The sequence below is a fragment of the Ictalurus furcatus genome, chromosome 9 (assembly GCF_023375685.1).
Source record: "Ictalurus furcatus strain D&B chromosome 9, Billie_1.0, whole genome shotgun sequence".
Classification (NCBI taxonomy): domain Eukaryota; kingdom Metazoa; phylum Chordata; class Actinopteri; order Siluriformes; family Ictaluridae; genus Ictalurus; species Ictalurus furcatus.
The window spans coordinates 7,839,471-7,866,812 of NC_071263.1; the positions used below are offsets into that span (position 1 = coordinate 7,839,471).

The window sequence follows — 27,342 nt, forward strand, 5'->3', positions numbered from 1 at the left end:
TTTTATTTATTTCTGGATCACTAATAGGACTTGTATTATAGTTACAGATATTAGCTTGGGATTTATTTTCTATTTATATGAACCGATAGAACATACAAGTTAATAAAAGAAGTGCATATTTATGATATAATCATGTCTGAGTCAGTGTAACATTTCTTTTGAGACCATGGCTGACTATCTGTAAATATTTCACTAACTCTCCCTCCAGTGTTACTGCATTTGTTAATGCATTTATGGCAGTCTGTAGTCATCTGTAAGATCTTGTCCCGCCATAAAGCTCACTTATACTCCAAGTGCCTTGGTAACGCACCAAAACTCAAGTGCTGGCTGAAAGCTCTTCCTAAAGTACTTAAACAAAATTTTAAAAACACCAAGTACATTTTGTGGTCAATACCTTTTAACTTCAGTCAAATTTTTCACCCGATTTACTGTTTTTGCTGCAAATTCCCTCCAGCGTATGTTGGTGTTCCCCTACCACATGACATAGCCATATTTCGATGCAGTTCTCGCCTGGTTTCCCCCTGAAGCTAAGCAGGATTTAGTATCGAGTATGCCAGTATCGACCTCCTGAGGAAAACTAAGGTTGTTGCTGGAAGTGGTATTAGTGAAGCCAGCAGAGGGCGCTCACCCTGTGGTCTGTGTGTGTCCTAATGCCCCAGTGTTGTGATGGGAACACTACACCGTAAAAACAGCACAGTCTTACAGATGAGACGTTAAACAGAGGTCCTGACTCTCTGTGGTCATTAAAAAAAATCCCAGGACACTTCTCGTAAAAGAGTAGGGGTATAACTCAGGTGTTCCGGCTAAATTTCCCCCAATGGCACTTCTCTATCACTGCCCCCTGCTAATCCCCATACCTGACCTGGCTACATCACTCTCTCCTCTGCACTAATAGCTGGTGTGTGGTTGGCGTTCTGGCGCACTATGGCTGCCGTCGCATCATCCAGGTGGATGCTAACACACTGGTGGTGTTTGAGGAGATTTCCCCCGTACAATATAAAACTTTGGGTGCCTAGAAAAGCGTTATATAAATGAATTATTATTATGACAGCTACCAATCTGGGAGTGCAAGGGGTACGCTTCTTCTGAGCCACATGAGGTTTCTGCATCTTGAACTGCTGCATGTATACGTACATCACAGAGCAGCTGAATGTGCTTAGCACTAGGGAACAATTTGGCCAAATTTGTGTTTACATGAACAGACAAATGCTCTAGATTGGCCAGGGGCAACTATGAAAACAGAATTAGGTCACCAGTTGGAAGCCCCATGTTGAGTTCTTTGTAGCTTAAATAGCTTTCAAATATCAAAATTATAATTCCCCATCAATGTTCTGAATAATATGTTTTGAAGTGTTGATATGCAAGCTTCAGATTGAGTCTATTCTTGTTTAATAAACAAGCATCCTTAATCCAACAGACTCACAGAAGCATTTGATTTTTTATAGTCTTTTATTACTGATCAGAAAATGGATCACCAGCCTCAGGACATTTTTTTTCCCTTCATGATAATAACCTGATAATGTTATAGTGATGAAGACATGTAGTAATGACTGCAAGTTAAAAAAAAGTGTCCCAACCTAAGCAGCTGGGGAATGCAGCTCTCGCAGAAGCGGTGTCCACACTCAGTCTGCCGAGGATTACACAACACCATGCGACAGTACTCGCAGCAATACTTGGGCTCGGGAGGCATGACGAAGTGGTCCTGAAAACCACCACGCAGCGGGAGGAAGGACTGCTGCTGCTGCAGAGGAATCTGCTGCTCCCGCCCGTCCACGCGGCGCGGCAAGGACATGACCTGCAAAAGGCGACAAAACACAAACGGACACATTACCTCCACGAACAAGGTTCTTGTACAGGTGTATACTAATTACTGTCATATACGTGGCTACATGGAAAAGGTATTAAATCATCATCTCTGCAACCAAATAAGAGTTGCCGTAAATGCACATAGTTCACTACATCTTCAATGGGAAGACTTGTTTTGGATTCTGTCACTGAACCCTAGGGATGATGAGCTCAACCTCTTGAACGTCGGGAACTTTCCAAAAACGTCACGCTTCAACACTATCACAGCAGTCATGTTTTGGCTGCTACCTGGAAAGTTTCGAAAGTCACTCGCTGATCTACGTGTCTGATTAATGAGCAATTATTTCAGCCTGCTGGAAAAGCACCAGAGACTTACACCATGTCCGAGAGCGCCCGGGTGCGATGTTCAAACAAAAGATCGATTTTCCGGCTTTTATCGGTTGACGCCTCTCGGATTTTCAGTTCTTCGGATGGCACGGACTAAAAGCTGAGTCTCGTAGCTTCAGAAAAGCGTTTGAGATGGATTGCAAGATATTCAAATGAAAATAAATAAATCAATCAATCAATCCCAGAGAAAAGAGAGTGCTTAGAGAAGATAGTGCCTCAATACAGACAACCATCACAGACAGCTGCCTTCTCAAGGGCATAGTGTCACTACACGGGCTAATCAAATGCATTTATAATGTAAAGGGGTAAAATATTCTTGGTGCTATTTCCCCCTGCATGTGAAAAAATGACTACATTTTTATATAGAATAAAGGACCTGTAGAAATAGCTTCAGGTAACATGTATCCTATCCAAATTGACATGTTAGTAATAACTCCATCCCATCCTATTGTCCGCGACATGAAGCACTCTCTTCCATCATCTCCAGCCAAAGCCAAACTTGAAGCAAGCACCTTTTTCGCACCGGTGACGTTCGACTGAAACCTGTCCGCTCTCAACAAGTCGTACACCCCTAAAACCGTAGCTGTTTTTACAGCTTGTTTCCAGCTTGTTATTATTTTTGCACATGTCTGTTGGACTCCTGCGACAATTTATGCAAAAAAAAAAAGGATTTCCTTTTATTTGCATTGTCTGTCTGCAAATGTAATTTAGCATAGAACGTATATCGGAGTTACTATTTATACGTTTAGGTCTTCCTCAAGACGGTTATTCGTTCAGGGTTTGTGTTGGATGGATTAGAGTGGTTTAACGTCGTTAAAAATGGCGTACAAGTCGTGAAATAGGTTTTGAATCTACCTGCCGTATTCTGCTACTCGAACAGATGTGCTGCCAGACTACAAGTGGATTATTCCAGGAACAGGAGGTGTTATTATGTGCTCGATAAATGTGAACTAGGGAGGGAAATAATCAGCAGCTAATTTGTTTAACACGTACGTGTACCGGGAATTTACACGAGCTGAGCGCAGGTCTGTCAGCTTCCTTACAATTCCGAGCTAGCGATCGCTCGAGGGTGTTTATTTAACATTTAGCTCATTGTGTCTGATGTTTTTAATCCAACGTGGATACAGCGGAGCGGTCGAGGTTAAGGGCCTTCCTGGGATTTGATCTCACGACCCTCGGATCGGTAGCCCGATGCCTTAACCACATCACTTTAATATTCAAAGCAACTTTAGGAAAGGAGAATGTGCAATCAGCTCCATCTCAAGCACGGTTTCTTGTGCGTTACTGTTGCTCTTTTTCCCTCTATATTAAAAAAAAAAAAACCCATATTGGTCAGTTTTCAATAATCACCTACGTGAACTGAATTTGTGGAAGAATTTTGTGGATTCCTACCTCCGAGTTTGTTTTGTTTGAGAAGTTATAAGCACATAGATCTAGTTATGTTAACTAGAATTATAAAAAGAATTGGTACTGTGCCTCTCTCAGTCTCTCGCATCTATTATAATCTCTACGGATTCAATTCAGGTAGGGTTTGATTATTAGCTGATGAGTCAGATGTCAAAGCGCACACACACACACACACACACACACACACACACACACACACACACACACACACACACACACAGAAACATGCAGAATGCCGTTGTCCCCTAGGCCATACTGTAACATGGATGTCACTGAAGCACTGGGACACAACAGAACTGGCGTGTGTTGCAGATTATGCCGAGGTCTATAAGACATTGGTGTTTCTCTCGTACACACACAGAGAATCTACTCAGACATGGTGTACAGCTCAGCGGACAGAGAATATACCGTCATCTCCTGCTCCGTTTTCAAACAGCGTAAACGCTGGCCTCGTCAAGAGCTCCTGACCAGCAGCTCACAGCCTGGGAAACCCCGTCATAACAGGCATAACTCTGGCAGGAATAATATCTCACTGGAGCCAAGTACCTCACTGAACCAAGCACAGAAGACGGTCCCGGCAGTGCCACACAGCCTGACATGAAATATCTTCTACAGACACTGCCACGGTTATATCAAATCAAGCAAGAGTATAAGAGCACAAATCTGCACAAAAAAAAAAAAAAAGAAGCCTGAGAAGAAGGAAAAACCGACCATCGTGTAGATCATATCCTGACGCGCTAGGAAGCTCGTCTTTCAGTCTTGTGGAAACTGAGGACGTGCTCAAACGTCTTGGATTGAAGAAGTGTTCAAATGATTTGCGAATAATGCAAAAAGTGAGCTTTTCGTATGATAAAAGTCTGAACGAGCTTGATCGCGTTCTATCGTTAGGTCAGAGGAACCGTTTATTCATTCATCTTCAGTAAGCGCTGTAACCGGGTCAGGGTCGTGGCCGATCCAGAACAACGGGCACGAGGCAGGAATACGCCAGTCCATCCAGAGAACCCAGAGGAAAGCCATGTGGGCGCTGGGAGAGCATGCAAAACTCAACACACACACACACAGTATCCCGAATTCAGGATCAAACCGAAAAGCCTGGAGTTGTGCGGCAGCACCGTGCTGCTCTGTGTTCATCGTTACTGTACTAACAATTTACACAAACACAAAGAGTAATACGAAGATAATTACTTCTTTACCCTACTGATGGCGCTTCATGACCAACATGAAGCCAGATCAGATTCAGATTCCCTCCCTAGAATATAAAAGCCATTATTACAGGTTTGTCAAACTGAAATAAATCATTAAGGAGACAGAGCTTCTGACAAACCTATTCTGGTAGTACATACACAACGACTTTCTAATAAGTAACGTCACGACTAATGTCTTTTTTAAAACCTTAAAGAAACGACAAAACATACAAATCACTCCATCGGTGTGAATGTAAGAGGAAGAGAAGCTTTACAACTGAACGGGTCTCTGCAGAATCTCCGTTACACGCTGCAATGTCTTTATAATGTTTGGTCACTCGGGTAAGCGGGCATGTATTTCACAATGCCAGTGTCTACAACATGTATACAAGCTACATGGGGGATGATCAAAAAAACTCTGATGTAAGTATGGCGCATGTAGCACCTCCCAAACACCCAAGCGCACAGCTGCGGTGTGACCCAAGCGTACGAGACCGTCTGCTGTGTCATAACAAGATGCTTAATCATCTGTTGAGAGCGAGTAGGAACTTACAGAGAAACACGAGCCTGAAACATGAATATGAAACATGATAATGAAATGATCCGCCGGATGCAATCGTCTTCATATAATACAAATCTCTAAATATATATCTTTCTACGCTATTATTATTAATATTAATACGCCGTCGCACCCACCATATGTTCAAGTGTCAAGGTTACTGAGAAACTTGGTTTTAACTTCGCTTCTGTTCGACGTATTTGCATCTCTCAGTCATACTGGGGGTTTTTTTCAGTTTTTTTTTTTTTTTTTTTTAAATCAAATCTTGAGTAATGCAAATACTGCCCCTGAAAAAGAGGACCGTCAAGAGGACCTTAATTCATCATCATCATGATTATCATCATCATCACGTGACAGAAACGAAGTAACAGTCAAAACCATCCCATGAAAGGCAACGTATATCGGCTGACCAATATGTGTACTTCTCTAGGAGCTTCCAGGAATATTTAAGGGGCTTTTCAGTTTGCTGCCTCATTCCTCACCGTCACTGATGACAACACACACACACACACGCAAGAAAAAGCAGCACGTAAGCAATTCATCCTACAGACAGAGAAATCTCATAGCAAAAAACATAATAATAATTCACTATTCTACTACTATATAAGAAATAAACCAGACTCATTACTCTCACTCAGAGAACTGTTAGAGGATATATCTGCCTGAACTGAAGTGTTTATAAGCCCTTTCTCCCAAGGTTTTTTTTTTTTTTAAATCAAGAAACTCCACAGAACAACAAAGATTAAAGCTCGGATACTTCAGCGGTCTATATTTACATTTCACTTCATTCATATTAAAAAATGACCAAATCTACTCCTAGAAGCACAACGTGAGTTCTGTGACTCGCCCGACACACAGCTGAAACAAAACAGAGTGTGTGACTTGCCTCAAAAAGACAGAAAGCAAAAAAGATCTCAGGTGCAGAGAGACCACATCTGCCGTCTCAGCCAAAAGCGCCACATCCGAGTCTGACCGAACTGAACACCAGAAAGAGCTGGCGGTGAAGTGTGAAACTCAATCCACCCAGAGTGTAAGTTCAGGGCTGAATGGCGTCCAGGTAAAGGAGGCTTTTCTTTGAACGTGCCTGCACTGCTGGAGAAATCATAGCAAAAATGAAACAAAAGTCTATAAAGGGGAATATCAGACTATTCTCGTCTGACCTTTCGACAGAGGAAGAGATCGAGCGGTACTCACACTGTTAACGGGAACAAACGGTCGGGTTTAAATGCCAACAAATGATGATTTGTGTAAAAAAAAAAAAAAAAAAAAAAAAAAAAAAGTGGTGAGGTGCAACAAAAAAACAAACAAACACCCAAAAAAACAACTTTGCGTGCCAAGACAAAGGTACATGCGTTCGGCTCCTATGCTGACACCAGGTCCCAAAAGAGTGTGTGTGCGCGTGTGTGTAGTGGAGCATGTCAAGGGACCTTACCGTGTTTATTCTGAGAGTTCAACAGATGTCAGATTCAAATGGCCCAAGCTGCGAAGTGAGAAAGCGCACCCTGTGATCAAAAGCAACCCCAACATCCTCCCAAAGACTGACTGACAATGCCTCAGCACAAACTGCCAATCCAACAGAGAGCTAAACTCGGCTGTGTGTCATCACGGTTTTTCCATCACTAGTTTACAGGCCTGAACCAGACTTTCCTAGGTCAGAAAAGAAAAACACAATACAGCACGATGATGATGATGATGAAGATGATGGAGGAGGAGACAGGTTTTCCATGCACCGTGCCCATCCCTGGTGAAGGCGAATCTATTAAGAAGCAGAGTTCGGAGTAAAAGTATAAAATCTTCAGGTCTGTGATGGATGGGTGGAGGGGTGGAGGTAAACTTGTCATCCATGAGCCAGGAAACTGTCCAAATATGTATTGAGCTGATGTTAGTGAAGAGCTGACTGACTAACTGGAGGCACCACTTCACCACTAGGTTTAGGTTAGGTGTTTTTGACTAGATGTTCTGTTAGATTGTTTATTTATTTAATTATTTAAACCACTAAATTATTATTATTTTAAATCGAACCTCTTCAAATGATATTTAGCTAAGAAGGCCTTTCTATAAGAGGCAACTTTTGGGTGCTAGCCACATAGCTTTGTGGTTAAATGAGCCCATAGCTCCTTTGGGCTTGTCTTGACACAGGTTGTTGCTAACTAACAAGCCAAGCTTCTCGACGTGGAAAGCTAGCTGGACTCACAAACCCCAACATTTACAAACACTCACATGAATCAGTTATGGACGTCGTCCGACACTGCAGCACTGTTTTCTGCCTCGGAACAATGTAAGAGCCGGAGCCTCGGCGGCTTGTCCACTTCATGAACGCTCCCAGAGACCGCGGACGTCTCTACCGTTCAGAGGAATCCGTTCTCGCGGGTTCTCACACAGGCAGCGGCCGCAGACACACCGACCCTTCTCATGGTCGGATGTCCAGTTTGGAGAGAGGGGGGAAAAAAGTGCGTAATTCGGCTCGAGGAGAAGCGAAAAAATCCACCAGCGTTGAAGCCTTGTGCTATGTTGATTTCAATTCGACTAACTGGAAAGCCCCTCGCTCCGACTTCCTCAGGAAATCCCCGTCAAAAAAAAAAAAAAAAAAAAAAAAAAAAAAAAGCGTAGTAAAAGGACGCCATTGAAGTGGGCGCGTGGCCGCGAGAGGGCGCTGTGCGCACGCGCAAACCTCGTTGGCGTTTTAAACCGGGAGAGAGATCTGATTGGACGAAGCTGCAGAGAGTCTGAAGCTCGGTTCATCAGCGTCTCACGCGCCCTGTTTCCCTGGCAGTGTGTAGCGGGGGGGGGGAATGAACAGCACAATTCAGATGTTCAAAATAGTTTAATGTTGGTCTAAACATTAAACATGGCATAAATATCAAAATTTCCGTCTTTGTTTTGTTCGTTTTTACAGATACAGTAAAGCCCACTACAGTGAATAGCTATTTAATCATTAATCATGGAGAAGGAAGGAAAAAAAAAAATCCTTCACCCGAGCTAACATGTCAGAGAAATGTGACCCAGACTCTTTAAATAGACATACAGGCTAGACTTCAACGTTATGCTTCCTGACACCTTACAAGTTGTCCCACTCGAGTACTTCTTTAGTAGTAGCTTGATATCCTTTAGAAGGTTGTGGATGAATGTTGTACCTCTCTGTTAGGACACTTCAAAAACACACACCTACAATGTTAACGCTAAGATTTAAATCATTATATATATCACTGTGTGGGGCAGTGTTTTAGAACATAGTCACATGGCTATTAATAGGTTACGGTAAATGTTTGCTAAGTTTGCTATAGAAATGCCAATATGTAGCTTTCCTGCTAGCACAATAAAACACCCAGATTTGTGTTTGTGCTAAAAATGTTTACCTCATTGCCAGCGTGAACTATGGCTACAATTAAAAACCCGTCCACATATTATTTTTCAAAAGTATTTTTATTTATTTTATTTTTTTAAAATAATTGAGTTCCTATTTCAGTGTGCCTCAAAAATCAAAAATAATACCAAAAAATCTAATACAATGCTTGCTTTCGCTTTCTATTTCATGCAAGTGTGTGTGTGTGTGTGTGTGTGTGAGAGAGAGAGAGAGAGAGAGAGAAGTGGTAATCTATTCTATTTTATCTCTCACACCTGTCTAGGCAGCCAAGTGTTGTAGTATATACTTGTGAAAATCTACTTAAAAATAAGAGAAATCTGTGGTAGACGATGGTGTTTACCCCCACAGAAGTAAACACTACTCAAATCTAGAACTAAAACCTTTTTGTGCCAAGAAAACACACTGATCTGAAAAGCACAAAGCTTCAAATGATTAGTATAGGCTACTCGTGTGAGTGCTTTTTTCTACACGTGATCGGTTTTACTTTTAAAGTAAACTGTACAGCTTTGCTTATTACATATGATTTTCTGAATGTACAAAAAAAAAAAAAATACTGCAGAGGTGATCTAGCTCATGGTCCACAAATTTTGACCACCGGTATAGGTCCTTTCGCCCTTCATACACAGACTATAGCTCATACACACCATCCCTTTTAATCATCATGTAAAATTATTGCCCTGTAGGGAAAATCTTTTAATTTAAATGATCAGTTTTGTTCTATAAGTTATCATAAAGGTGAAGCTAACTAATATTTCAGACAATGTTCATTGTTCAAACTGTGTGGCATCATAAGAAAAAAAATACAAGCTTACCTGTAAGTAGATTGATTTCGGGGTTTTTTTTGCACAACAAAAAACAACTGTTGACCCATTGCACTGTCTACAATCATCTCGTAACCGCATCACTAAACTCCAAATGTCATGTAGGAATGAAATCCTAACTGATTAGTTATGGCAATATGGTGTTCAGATTAAATCATAAAAGCTCACATACTCCATTATTTGATTAAATCCCATTGGTTTATTCTGTGGTTAATGTGACAAACTGGTTATATGTGGGCAAAGTTATGTATTGTCAAAAAAAGCACACACTGAAGCTTGTACACACACGCACACAAAAAAAAAAAAAAGAAAAAAAAAAAAAAAACAAACCCTAAATCAGTCTGCCTGTTTGTGGTTCAGGAACGGTACGGAAATGAACATAAATGGAGAAAAAGAAAATAACCTCAGGACAGACTTGACAATGTTTGTCCAAAACTCAGTAGCCTGCATGTATTTCGTTTTTGTAGTGCTTTTGATAATTGAAACAACTTGCATCCACACGTCCCCTCTTATTTTACTGGAGAATACACCTCCAAACTTGGACAAAGTTTATCAAATAATTTCCCATGCATGCAAGACAGACTTTAGTACACAGCATTAAAAACCCAAGAGAAAAGCATATACCAAAATAATATTTAAAAATATATATATAATAAAAATCCCACTTACTATTACCGGTAGCCTGTATTTAGTCAACAGCCCTAGCTAAATGGCTTTTAAAGACATGTTTATTTTGCAATATTCACATACAACCCTCAACAGCAATGATTAATTGTCCATTATTAAGCCTCTTTCTTAATGAATTACTTAAGCAACTTACTTAAAGTGAGAACCTGATATACTGAACCACTATTTAAAAACAAACAAACAAACAAAAAAAAACCCAATGAATTTAAAACAGATTTTGCATTTTAAATGAAATGATCTGATTATCTGAAAGGGGAAGTTCAATATTTTCACACAGACACTTAGCTTAATCCATTTATCCATAATTCAATAGTTAATATCGGGTGAATTAAACAGCTTTATCCATCCAAACGTCCAGAATTTAAAATGGATTTAAAATAAACACTTATAGACAGAGACAAACTTTTTGCATTTGCATTCCAACTGACACAAGGCCAAATCATCACGAGTTCCCCAGTAACGTCTGTATTCTTTAGCGCACCACTGGGGAACTGGGGAGAGCCAGTATTATGGAGAAAAAGAAGCAGTAAATCATTTCACTTCTCTGCATTTGTTTGGTTCCTTAGAAGAAAAAAATATATATATCACTTAATTACATGTTAAACATGCCTTACATGGCTGAATAAATAAAAAATACTAACTTTACTAAACGACTTCACTGTTGTATCTTTAAAGGTAGCTAATAATCTCGGTTACTTGCAGCACCAAAGCTGGATGTCCTACCACTTAATCACAGGATGGATTTTGGAAGCAACCAAGGCTGTTCATGTGACTTTGAGATTCAGGCATCGAGATCTCTTCAATACAGGCTCTTTCATAATTGGAAAAACTATTATTCATTTGAAACAACTTATTAAGCAAATAAATAGATGAATAGCTTAAGTCAAGATAGCAATTATGACAACTCATCTAAAATCATAATGATCACTGTACAACCTGATAAGAAAGAAAACTTACGCAAGAGCTGAATGCTACAATGAAGTAACTAGTAAGTTATGAGCGAGACCGAAATAAGGTTTATTGAACCTTCAACAGAAGTCAAGCTTTCCTCTGTCGTTGATAAGGTCACAAAATCCATCCAGCATCCTCGATGTTTCTGAAGGTTCAATGAATACAGTGCTTGGAGCACCAGGCACAGCATTGACCTGACAGAGAGGTTATTTCCTGTTGGCAGTGACGATACAAAAGTAAAGACTATCCTTATTCCTGGGTTGGGCCGGTTCCACTTTGTAGGATATGTAAAAACCATAGATTTCAGCTGAGTCAAAGGAGCAGCAGCAAGGAGACTGGTGGGAATGGTAGGTACGAGTCGGTGCCTCTTCAGGACAACATGCCTTCAACTGGATTGCAGATTGCATTTGGATCGGACGCATCTGATCTCTCAGATGTGGGCACTCAAGAGGCAGAGGGGGTCTGTGCTTCTGTGGGCATAGGTTCCTGGACAAAAGAAAAAGCTATTATTCAAAGAGTGTTCCTAATACTTCTTTATTCTCTGATTTGTTTAAGTGCAGGACTCAAGAGAACTAAGCCTTGGTGTATTACACATGCATCTCCTGTAGAAGTCTGGAGACACCAGCTTTTCAAAATGTTTTAATAAATAAGTAACAAATGGGCATTTTCTTTCAGTTTGCAATTTGGTTTAACACTGACTTTTAACAAGGCTTTCTTTATTACATGCAGCACTGTGTCCTTCCCTTCCAAATTTTTCTTGCACAACCAAGTGTAGTGTCTGGGGTAAATAGGGGGTAAATATCACTGTTAATGACAGGATATGAAATATGTTGTCTTGATTCAAGAACTTCAGACCTCCTTCTGGTCCTCTGGTGGTACAGGTGTGATGGTTCCTTCCTCAGACGACACCTCCATTTTCTCTTCCTCCGAGCTCTTGGAGGCTTCCACACCATGCTCGGCCTCCCACTCCTGCAGCACTTCGTCCAAATTGAAGCGGCGACGGTAGTTTACGAAGAAGTTCTTCACCTGCACCACAGACTTGTTGCCGATGACATCAGAAATGGCCTGGAAATCCCTTCCGTATTTCCTTATAGCTGAAAGGTCGGAGAAAAAAAAATGATTTACCAAAAATAATACAGTCGTGTGAAAATATAAGTATAGACCATGGAAATTGTTGCTTTTTTGACATATTTAGAAATCAAACATTTGATCATCTTTGAAACAGTGCCTATTAATAAAGTTGCAACAAAACGAGGAAGGAAAATGAGCTTTTGCAATCATTTATTTAACAGAAATATCAAAAGATATGAGATTCTTCTGTGGAAGAAGATTCTTCTGTGTACACCCTTGGCCTCAGACTCTAGTATTGCCCCATTTAGCAGAAATACCTTCTTGTAGGCGTTTTGCATAATTGTCCACCAGGCTTTCTGGAAGTTTTGACCACTCTTCCATGCAATATTCTTTTAGAAGCAAGATGGTTGAGGTTTTTCTTGCATGTACTGCCCATTTCAAAGCCCCCCACAACATTTCAATGGGATTTAAATCAGGACTTTGACTAGGCCATTCCATAACCCTCCATTTCTTCTTTTTGAGCCATTCCTTGGTGGATTTGCTAGTGTGCTTAGGATCATTATCCTGTTGAAAGGTCCACTTTCGGTTCAACGTTTTCGGTGAACTTTTGGACAGATGACCTCACATTATATTCAAGCAAGCACTTTTTGATATGATGCAGAATTCATATCTGAATCAATGAATGCAAGCTGTCCAGTCCCTGAGGCAGTGACAACCCCAAACCATAACATTTCCACCACTGTGCTTCACAGTTGGTATGAGGTGCTTCTCCTGAAAAGCTGTTTTTGGTCTGTGCCAAAACATGTCTGCTGTTACTGTGGCCAAACAACTCGATCGTTGATTCATCTGTCCAGAGTACGTTATTCCAAAAAGCCTGGTCTTTGCCTATATGCTCACTGGCAAACTGTAGTCTTGCAAAAACTTTTTCCTGGCATGTCTTTCTGATTGTAGAAGCATGCACTTTGACACCAACAGTTGCAAGACTTACTAGCAGGTCATGTGATTAAATTTTGGGGTTCTTGGAGACTTCTTTTTGCATCAGACAGTCTGCTCCTGGGCTGAATTTACTGGGACAGGCAGTCGTTTGAAATTTGCGCCTATTGTTGATGATTTCCCTTACAGTGGAATGATGTATTTAAAATAATTTGGAGATCTTTTTAAATCCCTTGCCAGAGTCATAGGCATCCACACCAACCTTTTTCTGAAGGCCTTACAGATCTCTTTAGATCGTGGCATGATGACACCACACACCTCAATAACAAAGGGAACACCAGACACTAGATATGTGTGGGGTATAAATAACAGGTTCCACCTGCACTCCCTAAGCAGGTTCTCATCATTGGCACCAAATCTTGAACACCTGATTCTAATTTTATGGATTTGAAGGTGCGATAAATGTAGGGGTGCACTTCTTTTCTCCATGTGACTGTTCTGTTTTTGTTCATTTAAATTGTGAAAATTACTACAAAAAGTAAATTTTGTGCGTCATTTGAGTGCATCAACTTCATTAATAGGCACTGTTTCAAAGATGATCAAATATTTGCTTGTCCAAATATGTCAAAAAAGCCACCAATTTCCATGGGGTGTACTTATTTTTTCCACACGACTCCATAAATATTAGAGGTCAACAGACTGATCAGTTTTGCCGATGAATCGGCACTGATAACTGATTATGGAACTATCGGTTATAGGCAAAAATCCACACATTTTTTTTTTTCCACAGTTTTTCCAGGTTGTGCCTGTTGCAGGAGCGACTGAGAAGGGTTAGCTGTCATTATACAGTACGAGAGCGGCCTCTAGAGGCAAAATAAAAACCATCACTGACAAATTGTGTTGTGTTATTTAAAGTGTTTTTTGATTCATTTTGGGTGTCTCTTGTTATTTGGAGTGTTACTTTTCTGGTTCTGTTTGGATGTACATCCTTTATTTACTTATATATTTATTAATAGTTAATATATTAATATTTATTTCATTTTTGAAAAGTACAGTACATATTTAATGGTACAGTCAGTGCTGTTTATTTTACTTTGAGAGTTAATTTTCATTTAGTATCAGTTTAAAAAACTATCAGTTAATTAATCAGTCATCGGCAGGTACTGCCCAACTTAGTTATCGTACTAAAATCCACTATCGCTCAACCCCTAATAAATAAATAAATTTTATATATATATATATATATATGCACACATTTGTATATCTATCGATCACCAATAACTACTTCTAACTATCCCTGTCGTCAGGATTTCAACAGCTAAATAATGCTAAATCTCAAAACGTACTGGTAAAAAATACCCTGTAAATTTACCTTGTACCGCAAGCAGCTGTTCCTCTGTAGTCCAGCGTGTGTTGAATTTCTGATTCACCTTTGAAAAGAGTGTGCTTAAATTAGACTGAGGAGCACAGAAATAATATGGGGGTGAAAAAAAGAATATAATTAAAATCAGAAACCTAACCACCTAAACAACACTTGTATGTGCCACAGTTGTGACTCAACGTCCACTTTTTAAATTCTTAAGAACAGAAATAAAACCTGACGTTTAGAAGTATGACATATCACACGACAACTGAATTGTGTGATTACCTCAGGAGGCCGAAACTCCTCCACCCCTGTATCAAGCGCTTCTCTTAGGGCACTGTTGTTCTGTTTGATGCTCTGGATCTGCAGACAGGTTTCACAATCACATGCTTAATTGTGCACTATGACCTCGAGCCTATGCTCATTATGCTAGGTTAACGTTAAATGAATGCAGACTGGATGGAACGGACCTGTCGTTTAATGGTGACGAGCTCCATGTCCAGCTGCCTGAGAACGCTGGCTGAGGCTGGGCCACTGCTCGACATGGCCGTCACGTCGCTCTGGATCAGGTGCATGCCTTTGGGTGGCTTTCTCTTGGACCGGTGGTGGTTCCTTGGACCTTGTGCTTCCTTTTTAACATGAGCTGGCTTGTCTGTGAGAGGTGCTGGCTAAAAAAACGGAATCAAAACCTATTAAACCTATTACCCAACTATGGTTTTGTAATTGAAAGAAGAAAATAAATCACTGACGGAGGTTAAAAAATAAAAAAAAAAATCCTAGAAATTGGAAACTGTCCATAACTCATAACTAGCGGTAAATATCGGCATTTGCTGTTATATACCATGTGCCCACTTTAGTCTCAATTCACTCAGTTAGAAGACAGGAAACCAAATAAATGTACTGTCACGTTCCCCCAGCTGGATAAAAACAGAAAAAGTATGCTGTATGCATATGTAAATATTACAATATTAAATAAGACCCTTAAAATGTATACAAGATAAAAACTGTCAAATCTGTTCAGATGGTACTTTAAAAAAAGAATTCTATTAAATAAGTCTCTGAATAAAAGTTCAGTAAAATGTGCTTGATGGTCACTGGGGTTTAGCCATGGATTTATTTAAATTTGTACTGGTACCTTCTGGACAAGTGCAGGTTTTGTATCCTGTTTTTCAACTCCAGATGGACCCTGAGGCAAAAAAAAGAAGAAGAGGGTTTGCCAAAATAAATACTACACACTCTTTAAAGGGAAAAGGAATAAAAACCATTGCAAAACAGATGGATCACAGGTAAAAGACTCAGACAAGTGTGTGCAGCACTGCAAGTTCAATTCCCAGAAAAAACCCCCAAAGAAAACAGCAAAAAGCACACCTGATATCAGTTTATTCTTTCTATTTTACTTCACATGCAGACAACTTTCTACTTTGTATGGGGTAGAAAAATGTCTACCTCTTTTTTTTCCTCCTTGCTTGCTTCCAATTCCGCATCAGCCGGAGAGGTGCAGTGTGTCTCTTCGGCCTCGTCATCACTTAGAAACAGGAGGAGGAGTAATTTAATTTGAATTCACCGTTTGAGTATTCCGGAAAACTTACAGCTCACAAAAATTGTGTAATGATTAAACACCAGTGAAAACGAAGACTGAAACTGACTGTGTAATTTAATGATGCAATGATTCACCTGCAGGCTTTAAAGATAATATGAAACAAAAAAAAATAAGAGAACAGATAAGAGAACCTCCCACACCACCACCAGTATGTATACACATATACACACACCAGACACTTTAATAGGAACACGTGTACCCCTTCCCATTTGTGCAATTATCCAATCAGAGCAATGCACAAAATCATTGACATGCAGGCCAAAAGCTTCAGTTAATGTTCACATCAAACAGTTGAATGTGGGGAAAAAACATGACTGTTATGGAAAACAATTGTGATGGATGACACAAGAATCGAGAACACACTCCAGGAGGTAGGCGTGTCAAAGTCAAGTCAAGAGAAGACTTCCCAGAATAAATACAGAGGGTTTACCACACAATGTAAACCACTCATATGCCTCAAAAACAGGAAGACTGGATTAGTTAGCCAAAAACATCTAGAAAGCCTATGCATTCTGGATCATCCTCCCACGGACAGATCAACTTGTACCACAATGATGGGAAGAAAGGGCAAAGACGTGGAACGTTCTGCACTGGCCAAGCCGTTCACCTGACCTGAATCTGACTCTGTGTGCATCTCACTTGCTGAAGGCAAAATGCCCCAGGAACAAGCAGGAACTGATGACAGCTGCAGTAAAGGCCTGGCAGTGCATCAGCAGGGAAGAAACCCTGTGGTGTCTATGGGTTTCAGACTTCAGGCAGACTGCATAGGATTTGTAACCAAGTGTAAAAAATTAATGTTAGATGATGTTAGCTTGCCCAATTACTTTATGTCTCTTCAAAAAGAAAAAAAGAAGAAAAAAAGGGGGGGGCGGGGGGGCGCGTTACCACATATAAAGAGTGTTGACTCCAACAGCTTTCGCTCAATTGTAAAGATCCTTATATAAAGGAGGAAAGTCTACACTTTAATAACTTTCATTTTATTTCTAGACCTGGCTGTATGTATATGAGTGGCTGACCTCTCCTCACGATCTCTCTTCTGCTTGCGTGCATGGCGGTCCATGACACTGGTTTTGCTGCGCGTTTTCTTCCAGGAATAATAGAATCGAACAAGGCTTGCAATAGACTTGTCTGGAAGCTGGGGGAAAAAAGAAAAAAAAAAACATTTACACATTTTCGAGACCATATAAAAGGACTGAACTTGCCAGGATTATTCACAATCTTAAAGTCATTAACCTATATTAACTACAAATAAAACTAATACACTAATCACCGTTATTTCACTTGATTGCCAGGATAACCGACTTTCAGTGGAGGGCTAAATTAAGATTTAAATCCCCCCTCCAGATACAACTTGGGTATGTTTAAAGTGGGTCGGAATAAGAGCAGTGTTATAATCCCTAGTGGTGGCTCACCATTTGTTGAATGCGGTGGAAAGTCTTGCCGTGAAAGCTGAAGCCCTGTTCAAACAGTACTTTGTCCTCTACTGTCCATTCATCAGGGAAAGGGGTGAAGTTGGGCAGGTCTGCTAAAGACTTCTCTATGTTGTGTTTGTGCCAGAAAAGCATCCCCAATGCCTGTTAAGAAGAAAAGGTATCATAATATATTAGGGCTTCAACTAACGATTATTTCAATAATTGATTAATCTGTCGATTATTCCTTCAATTAATCGGATTAAAAGGCCAATTTTAATGTTCTGTATTTTTTCGAGAGAGAGAGAAAAAAAAAATGCTATTTCACATTCTGCAAAAAAAAAAACCCAAACTGATTTGTCTACAAGCTTTAAAGCAGAAGTTAAATCACTATATTAAAATGCTATAAAAAGAAAAACAAAACAAACTAGGTGTTAACTGGTAAGAGGTTGAATGTTCTGCAGTAACACACATTCACTCATCTGAACACAGTACCGTTACTTTATTCTTTAAATGTATGACACTTTTTACATTTATATACAATGACATGTTATAACCCCATTACAGTCACTGCTCTCATTAAAAACACACTTACTTTTGTTTCTAAATATCGCTAAATATAGCAAACGACATATTTGATCAAATTAATATTTTAGTCAGTTATTGCGCTTCCTTTCTAGCGCACGCTCTTTGACGCACATGCGTGGACTCGCGCTCATTCAGTGAAGTTCAATGAAGACTTGCTCGCTGTTAGGATGAGGCTTTATGTAAAATGGAAATACTGGTGTGAATTTCTAACATTTACAGATAAGGATATAAAAGGTAAAAATGTCATTTCTGTGCTGAAGAAAACATGTCTGGAACACATTAAACAGCACACGCATCTATCGCAGCATCTGACACGACAAGCTTAATATAAAACAGTCTCATGTAGCGCTGCAACAACTAATCGATAATAATCGATTATGAAAATCGTTGTCAATGATTTTCACTAATCATTATGGATTAGTTGGTCTGTGTGCGGCACGGGGGAGATTTACTCATTACGTTACTTCTGTTCAGAAAACACGCCTCGGAGAGTAAATACTAAAATTGTGTCCCAAATGACATACTATACACTGACACTGTGCACTGTGTACTCTACCATCTAGTGTGTGAGTTTTAGATAGGTAATATCATCTCAAGTGGAACACTAGCGGGTTTTTACTAACCGGAAGTATAAGCTACTTCCTAGTCGATGGCGCTTGACGTCACACACATGTAATGCGACACTGCTAGCTTTAGCCTCAGAGTCACCGACACTGACTTTCTTCAGTTTACGGTTTCTGTCAGCGTTATCTTTTATTCTCAACATGGCCTCAGTCCTCATCAGATGGAGGCGAAATCGTCACGTGACTGAGGAAGAAAGTGTGCGACCTCCAAGTCCTCTAAGGCACGGGGGCATTTTATATTAAACACCGCCGAGAACATTTATAAACTTTATAAAGCAGAGTTTGTGGAGCATGGAAGCATAACAGTGATGCAGTCGCGAGTTGCTTAAAAGGTTTAATCTAATTCCAGTTTATTGTCATTATATGCTGTATTTGCGTGCATGCAGTGTAACTTCTGTTGTTTATTATAACGGAAGTGATATGTTAGTAACGAGCCTGCGTTGCTGATCACGCGCTGATACAGAGTGTAGCGTGAGTAAGATCTGTAATATCTCATTAAAACATTATGATCAAAAGTAAAATAATATGTCTAAAGTCAGTGAGTAACAGAAACCACAAGGTGCAGTGAAAGTGAGTTTATTATTTTATATATATATATATATATATATATATATATATATATATATATATATATATATATACACACACACACACACACACACACACACACACACACTACCCACACACATCCTTATGTATTTTTTTATGGTATCACAAAAAACACTGAATTAATGTCCTAAATTAATAATATATATTCTGGTGTGTGCGCGCGTGTGTGTTGGGTTCTTTTCTGTTTTGGACAAACAGTTGTGTAACGTTTTAGTCTGAGTAACACTCAGTTTGTGGATTTTATTTTAAATAAACAAAAAAAGAGGCACTGAAAGTTCACCCCGCCCCATGCGATTAATCGAAAAGAAAAAAATAAATAAATAAAATAATAATAAAAATAATCGGCCAACTAACCGATTATGAAAATAGTCGTTAGTTTCAGCCCTAGTCTCATGTTTTGGACGACCTGGATCGTGCACTTTTCCCACAGCAGCTCACTCTGTTCGTGTTTTATTCACAGAAATGCGTTTTTCACCTTAATGAAGTGATTTAAATAATGGACAACAAATTTCATTATTGATTCGTTGGGTCTGTGACGTAGCTGTGGGATTTGGATAAACCCCCTGTGGATAACCCCCGTCGGTGACGTCACAGACCCAATTAATCGGTAATGAAATTCGTTGTCGATTATTTTAATTATAGATTATTATTGATTTTATCGATTAGTTGTTGCAGCCCTATAATATATAGGTAAATATACTGTACTTTCTAATTAACTAACGTATGTAGCTTGTACATAGAAAACATTCATCTGAATAAGATCGAGAAACACGTAAACCTCAAATGCACTGAAATACAAAGCATTAAAAAAATGAAACAAAATCATAAATAGTTTTACCTGCTCCATGTTGTACCCATGTTTCTCTTTGGCTATTGCAATATATTCATCCACTGTTTAAAAAAAAAAGGGGAGGGGGGGGTGAGGAGTGTGAAGTCAGTCATCAACATACAGAGCTGTAGATTATATTTTTATCCTATTATGGTCAAAATACCGACACTTTTGTTTCTGATAAAACTGCAGAAATATACCCCATAATGAAAAGCATAGACAGGTTTTCACAAAATGTAGTAAAATTATCAAATTTAGACTACGGCACAGATGAATTCTTGAATCTGATTGGTTGAAAGGCGTGCATTATTTTTGTATACGAACGACAGGTTTATATTAACGTGCTCATTTTAATACGTTATTGTTTCTAAAGGTGTCTTATACACATATTTAAGAGTAATTATAAATGTATTTTAAAGCTGTGTTCCTTCCCAAAGTAAAAAGTATAATCATTGTATAAATGTATAATTCTTTTTCAAACATTTATGGAAGGTGTCTCAGTAAGCACCTTGTAACAGTCGTGGTGCTTTGTGACGTTTAATCAGCACAGGAACGTCTTCAGGACAGAAGAGTTTATGCGCTCGTTTCTCCATATGTTACAATAAGCTCTTTTTTTTTGAGCGAGTGAGAGCAAGAGAGACCGGTGAGGGAATGACTGTTTATCACAGCTATAATGTAGGTGTGCACAGGAACGAGACCGTCTCTCGGACATTCCGCATCATTAAATCTAACGATAAAAACTGCTCGTTAATAAACTAAGCATTACCAAATCATTGTAGTACAACACACTCCATTACTGTGATGTTTTAACAAAAAAGATCATGGCAGCATAACACCACCGCTCCGTACATTATTTTCAAACCTCACTGTCTGGACTGTGTTACATGAACAAAATCAGAAATGTCAGATTCACACAAATATTCAGACCAAACCAGTCGAGTAAGAACGCGGTCTCAGAGATCGATGGACAATTCCTTTCACATCCACGGTCAACTGTGGCGCTTTATATTTCCAGATCATGTCCGATCAACTGAATTTAAGATTAGTGAACTTTAATAAAGCTGTATAACATCTCTAGGATGTTCAGTGGAAAAAGTGGATGCATCTTAATTCAATCACAGTATGTTTCACAGTAATGCGATATTTCACTGTTTAAAAAACAAAACAAAACTTGATTTATTAAATCAAGAACACAAAGATTGTGTGTATTAAGAAAAGATTTTTGACTGCTGCAGACATTTAATCAAACCCTTTATCTGTGTTAAACATATTACTATTCAATAACTCATGTCACTTTTTTTTTTTGAATGTTAGTGTTACTTACACATTTTTGGCCTGTAGTGTATAAATGATATAAACACTGAGATTACAGTTGACGGATAATACGCTGCCAAATAACTCACATTTAGACTCTGAGAGAGTCTGGTTAGGAATCCACACCAACATCCCCAGATTCTCCCTCTCCTGGCTCGCCTTGGCCACTTCTGACAAGACAAAGATGCACAACAGTCATGTATAATAAAGTAGAGAAAATCAATCTCTTATTTAATATTGCGTTTTTGTTCTTGCTAAACCCTGCTTCACCCAGTGATGAGAGCGGTCTTTTAAGATTACCCCAATACAATCTTGGCTAAACTCTATAACAGATCGTGTGATTATGTGTTCTTGGTGTCAGGTTATAAATTGAAGGACCTCTTGCGATTAAAGAAATGTGCTTAGGTCAAACAAACATTCTACAAAGTGAGCTGGAGATAACAAGGATATTTTTCTGTCCGTTAGCGTGTTTTCATTTACGTTTCACCAAAGAAACTCCTGTGCCATCTTCAAGCGTCACTGCAACGGTCACATTCTGAGATTTTAACGGAAACTTTGACACTGCTTTGTCTTTAAATCACAATGGCACCAAACCAGCTGCCAATTAGCAGGTCACATTATACAGTGGTGCTTGAAAGTGCATGAACCCTTTAGAATTTTCTATACATCTGCATAAATGACCTAAAACATCATCGCATTTACACACAAGTCCTAAAAGTAGACAAAAAGTGAACCCAATTAAACAAATGGGGGAAAATAATATACTTGGTCGTTTATTTATTGAGTGAAAATCAGCCAATATTACATAAAATCAGGTGTGAGTGAGCACCCTGGTTTCTTTAAAGAACAGGGATCTATCAAAGTCTGATCTTCACAACACTTGTTTGTGGAAGTGCATCATGGCATGAACAAAAGAGATTTTTGAGGACCTCAGAAACAGAGTTGTTGAGGCTTATCAAGCTGGAAAAGCTTACAAAACCATCTCTACAGTTTGGACTCCACCAATCCATAGTCAGACACATTGTGTACAGATGGAGGAAATCCAAGACCATTGTTCCCCTCCCCAGGAGTGCTCGACCAACAAAGATCACTCCAAGAGCAAGATGTGTAATAGTCTGCAAGGTCACTAAGGATCCTTGACTATCTTCTAAACAACTAAAATCCTCTCACGTTGGCAAATGTTAATGTTCATGAGTCCACCATCAGGAGAACACAACAACAATGGTGTGCATGGCAGGGTTTTAAGGAGAAAGCCAATGATCGCCAAAAAGAACACTGCTGCCCCTCTGCATTTGCTAATGAGCATGTTTACAAGCCAGAACGCTACTGGAAAACTGTTTTGTGGATGGAGGAGACCAAAATAGAATTTTGAATGAGAGGAGTTATGTTTGAAAAGAACACACTGCATTCCAGCATAAGAACCTTATCCCATGTGTGAAACATGGTGGTGGTAGTACCATGGTTTGGACCTGTTCTGCTGCATCTGGGCCAGGATGACTTGCCATCATTGATGGAACAATGAATTATGAATTATACCAGCAAATTCACACGATATGTTCCAATGAACTGAATCTCAAAAGAAAGTGGGTCATGCAGCAAGACAACGACCCTAAGCACACAAGTCATTCTACTAAAGAATAGTTAAAGAAGAATGAAGTTAATGTTTTGGAATGGCCAAGTTAAAGTCCTGACCTTAATCCAATAGAAATGTTGTGGAAGAACCTGAAGCAAGCAGTTGATGTGAGGAAACCCACCAACATCCCAGAGTTGAAGTTGTTCTGTACTGAGAAATGGGCTAAAATTCCTCCAAGCCGATGTGCAGGACTGATCAACAGTTTCCAGAAACGTTTAGGTGCAGTTATTGCTGCACAAGGGGGTCACACCAGATACTGAGAGCAAAGGTTCACATACTTTTGGCATTCACAGACATGTAATATTGGACCATTTTCCTCAAAAAATAAATTGCCAAGTATAATATTTGTCTCATTTGTTTAACTGGGTTTCTTTTATCTACTCTTAGGACTTGGGTGAAAATCTATTGTTTTAGGTCATATTTATGCAGAAAAAGAAAATTCTAAAGGGCTCACAAACTTTCGATGTGTGATTTTTTTTTTAATGAAAAGGCTACACTGCAGCATATTACTCTAATATGACAATCAAGTCAAGTTAGTGAATATAATATAATACAACATAATATAATAAAGCTCAAAAATCAAAATCTTCATCTGACAGACTATCAACTGCCATATCACAGGCTGAACTTGTCAAGTTGGTAGACCATCTTTACAAGCTACTTACAATTATTTTCCAGTATCCTAATTACATCATTAAACTAAATCAATAAATTGCTTGGATTTTCTAACTGCATTGCCTTCATGTAATTTTCTTTAAAACAACGAGTCTATGTTGCACTCATAGCAGTCATTTAGAAACTTGTTCCATTTACCGGTTTGACTAGCTCAGCTCAGCATATGCTTTGGCAGTTGCTAAGACCAAACTGCATTTTCCAGCATAGTCGACACACCTGTACATGCATACCTGCATTCATGCACTTACCTAGTTGTGTGGCAGCAGTGCAATGCCATGCAATTTTTATTTATTTTTAAAACAGGTCAAGAGCTTTATTTAAAGTCCACATCAAACATCAGAATGAAGAGAAAGAAAAAAAAAAAACATTTTCTATGACTTTAACTATGGCAGATGTTGGTACCAGAAGGGCTGGTTTGAGTATTTCAGAAACTGCTGATCTCCTGGGATTTACACACACATACACGTCTGTATAGTTTACACAGAATGGTAACAAAAAAACAACCCTGAGTCAGTGACAGTTCTGTGGGTGGAAACGCCTTGTTGATAAGAGAGGTCAGAGAAAAAAGGTTTGAGCTGCCATGATGGATATAGTAATCAAAATAATCACTCTTTAAAACTGTGGTGAGCAGAAAAGCATCTAGGCATGCACAAAGCAGCGAACCTTGAGGTAGATAATCTACAACAGCAAAAGACCACACCGAGTTCCACTCCTGTCTGGCCAAGAACAGTAAAGAGTGCTTATTTGAATTAGTATAGACTTCATTGTTTGAGTTGAACATTAAAAGCGCACCTACAGTATTATGGTTTTGAAACGTGCCTAATTTTGTTTTAAAGGTCTCATACAACAGATTTACATGCGTTCAAGATCAAAAAAACACTTTGACATGCCCCCCCAAGTGTCAAAAACAACTGGTTAAATGATCCGTTCTAAAGGATTCAATCTAAACTCCTCCTTTCAGAGAGCATACTCTGCTCTGATTGGCCTTAAGCAGCCAATAAAGACCAGAGGCGGGGCCTTTTCTTACAAACTTACCTAGGTTTGTACAGGAAGTAAGTCTGGAATCACTAATGACTCGTTTCAGAATCGGTTCCTTCTTTTGGGAGTCAATAACTCCTGTTTGTCGTGCGCTTTGATTTGTGAAACTTTTTTTTACATTCACAAACAGCTCTATAACACACTACATCAAAGGTAATGTTTAAATTAAAAAAAACGCATAATAGGTGGACTTTAACTGAAGCTCTTGACCTGTATCTGCATGATTTACACAGAGAACTGCAAAAACGTGCAGGAGTTCCTAATAAAGTGAATGAAACTTCATATTAGTGTGTAAGAGTTTTGACGAGGAAAGAAACCCAGTGGAGTTTACATGAAGAGTAAACACTGAGCGAGTGGAGAGTGTAGGGAAGAGAAATGAATGTGAATTCTGATGCCAGTAATGAGATGTTCTATAAAATAATAATATTAATAAAAGCACACAGGCATCTTGTTTAAAGTAAGTAAGTTGTCCCGAGCTGATGAGGAGTGAGTGAGGGAGGAATGAGAGCAGTAAGTGGTGCAGTGTGATGCAGGTCTGATGCAACTGTACACCAGTGAAACAACGGGCTGTGCTCGAGGCTAGCGCGCGCTGTAACCTGCTCCCTCACTACAGCTCGGGAAACTCGGGCACACTTTACCGGGGTCGTAGTCTGGAACTACAGCCTGAAACTGTGGCCCGACTCGCATCCCTCCTGCACCTGATCACAAAAAACAAGGCACGAAATCAGGCTCAGAACAGGCTGGAAAAGTGTCAGAACTTGTCCCGAGTGATCGAGGCTACCAACCGAGACTTACCGTGCTCGTCATCGCTAGAGGAAGGCGAACTTCCTTCCTCCCAAGAATTGTTACTGTTGCCGTTCGAAGTAAAACTTTTCGCCGGGTTATTCACCGAGTTTCTGCCTCTTCTCTTCCCCGAAATCTCCGACGTACCCTTTTCCAACATCGCGGGCATCTCGAGGCACAGCACCGAACTTTAGCTACCTCTCTCTCCCCCTCTCCTCACTCACTCACTCACTTTCACACACACACGACTAGCTAGCTAGCTAACAGGCTAAGCTAAGTGGAGACTGATGATGATGAGGAGGAGGAGGATGATGATGATGATGGCTAATTCGCGGCCTCGCTGTCAAAAACGAAGTCTGAATATCAACTTAAAAAAAAGCCCAAATCCCTCCAGACAGGAGAACAAAACAGTTAAACACCAACTACGAAGTATTCAAACTGCACCGCCGTCTGTAGAAATAGCTAGCTCTGTGAAGTTAGCAATACCAAGCCAGCTAAGTTCACCCGAACTGGTGCGAACAATATTAAGTCGATAGCTAGCAGGCTAACTGTTAGCACTGTATGTGTGTGTGAGAGAGAGAGAGGGAGAGGGAGAGAGAGAGCTTCAGTCAGAGCACTGATAGCGAGCTAGCAAAACAGCATCAGCTAATGCTAATTTAATTGACCGTTTCGTCCAGAATTAATTGGAAACATTTGAAAACACTTCCGGCAAGATATTACTTTCCTTCAGGACACGCGTTAAGGTCCAGTGCGGAGGAAAAAAACGATACGCTTTGCTGTAAAAACGCAACTGTGTGGAATAAAAAGTCTGAGCCTCTTCATACGGAGAGAGAGAGAGAGAAGGGAACTTCAGTTCTGCACTTCCACAGTAAAGAGCCCTAGTGAGCTGTGAATGAGCGAAACACACTCCGTCAAACTGCTGACGGGGGAAAAGGGAGGGAGGGAGGGGGGGAGACTACACTGACATAGCCGAGTTAGTGCGATTAATCAAGAACTTAATCATAAGTTTAGCTTTAGTTTTGCACACATTTAGAGTGCAAAAAAAAAACACCCCACACACAAATAAAAGAAATGACTTGGTGCTCTATTGTGTGCTACTGACTGCTCTAACGCTTAACCAGGAGGTCAGATTCATTCCCCAAAAGTGCCCCTGAAATGAAAATCAAAGTTTCTCAGAGCTTTTTGTACCCATTCCTTGTTATGGACACCAATATGTTATCATACCTTGGGGGAAAAAAGCAAAAACAAAACACTTTTGAAGATATCCTCATCCATCCATCCATTTTCTATACCGCTTATCCTACAGGGTCGCAGGGAACCTGGAGCCTATCCCAGGGAGCATGAGCACAAGGCGGGGTACACAATGGACAGGGTGCCAATCCATCACAGGACACATACACATCATATGCTACGGACACTTTGGACATGCTAATCAGCCTACCATGCATGTCTTTAGACTGGGGGAGGAAACCAGAGTACCCGGAGGAAACCCCGCAACACAGGGAGAACATGAAAATGCCGCACACACACACACACACACAAGGCCATGGCAGGAATTGAACCACCAACCCTGGAGGTGTGCCACTGTGCGCCCAGAGATCCTCATTTCAATTTAAAAGTTAACCCTTTTTTGATGACTCAGCCTGTACTAGACTTGTGTTCATCCAATCAAATACTCTCTACACCAGTGGTCACCAACTCTGTACCT

General features: G+C 39.8%; 2 protein-coding genes across 4 annotated transcripts in view; both read right to left on the reverse strand.

The window, feature by feature from the left end:
- Positions 1 to 8,570, reverse strand: part of traf3 (TNF receptor-associated factor 3) — a 17,856-nt gene extending 9,286 nt beyond the window's left edge. For 2 of the 3 annotated variants that reach the window (XR_008386817.1, XM_053633390.1), the window contains exons 1-2: positions 7,564 to 8,569; positions 1,578 to 1,795 (exon numbers count right to left, since the gene is read on the reverse strand). Coding sequence is in view for 2 of the 3 variants with exons in the window: in XM_053633390.1 (XP_053489365.1) it covers positions 1,578 to 1,792 (215 nt within the window). In the remaining variant the exon portion in view is untranslated. Of the gene's footprint in view, positions 1 to 1,577; positions 1,796 to 7,563 lie in introns of all 3 variants that reach the window. The other variant, XM_053633391.1, reaches the window with a different exon arrangement.
- A 228-nt stretch (positions 8,571 to 8,798) lies between these two features.
- Positions 8,799 to 26,305, reverse strand: rcor1 (REST corepressor 1). Its single transcript, XM_053633393.1, has 13 exons — positions 25,647 to 26,305; positions 25,490 to 25,549; positions 21,595 to 21,675; positions 20,201 to 20,253; positions 17,546 to 17,707; positions 17,150 to 17,268; positions 15,980 to 16,058; positions 15,669 to 15,719; positions 15,004 to 15,201; positions 14,819 to 14,896; positions 14,543 to 14,600; positions 12,022 to 12,260; positions 8,799 to 11,652 (listed from the first exon to the last, which is right to left on the reverse strand). The coding sequence occupies exons 1-13, from the start codon at positions 25,801 to 25,803 to the stop codon at positions 11,611 to 11,613; spliced, it is 1,377 nt and encodes a 458-aa protein (XP_053489368.1). The 5' UTR covers positions 25,804 to 26,305; the 3' UTR covers positions 8,799 to 11,610.
- Positions 26,306 to 27,342: the final 1,037 nt, after the last annotated feature.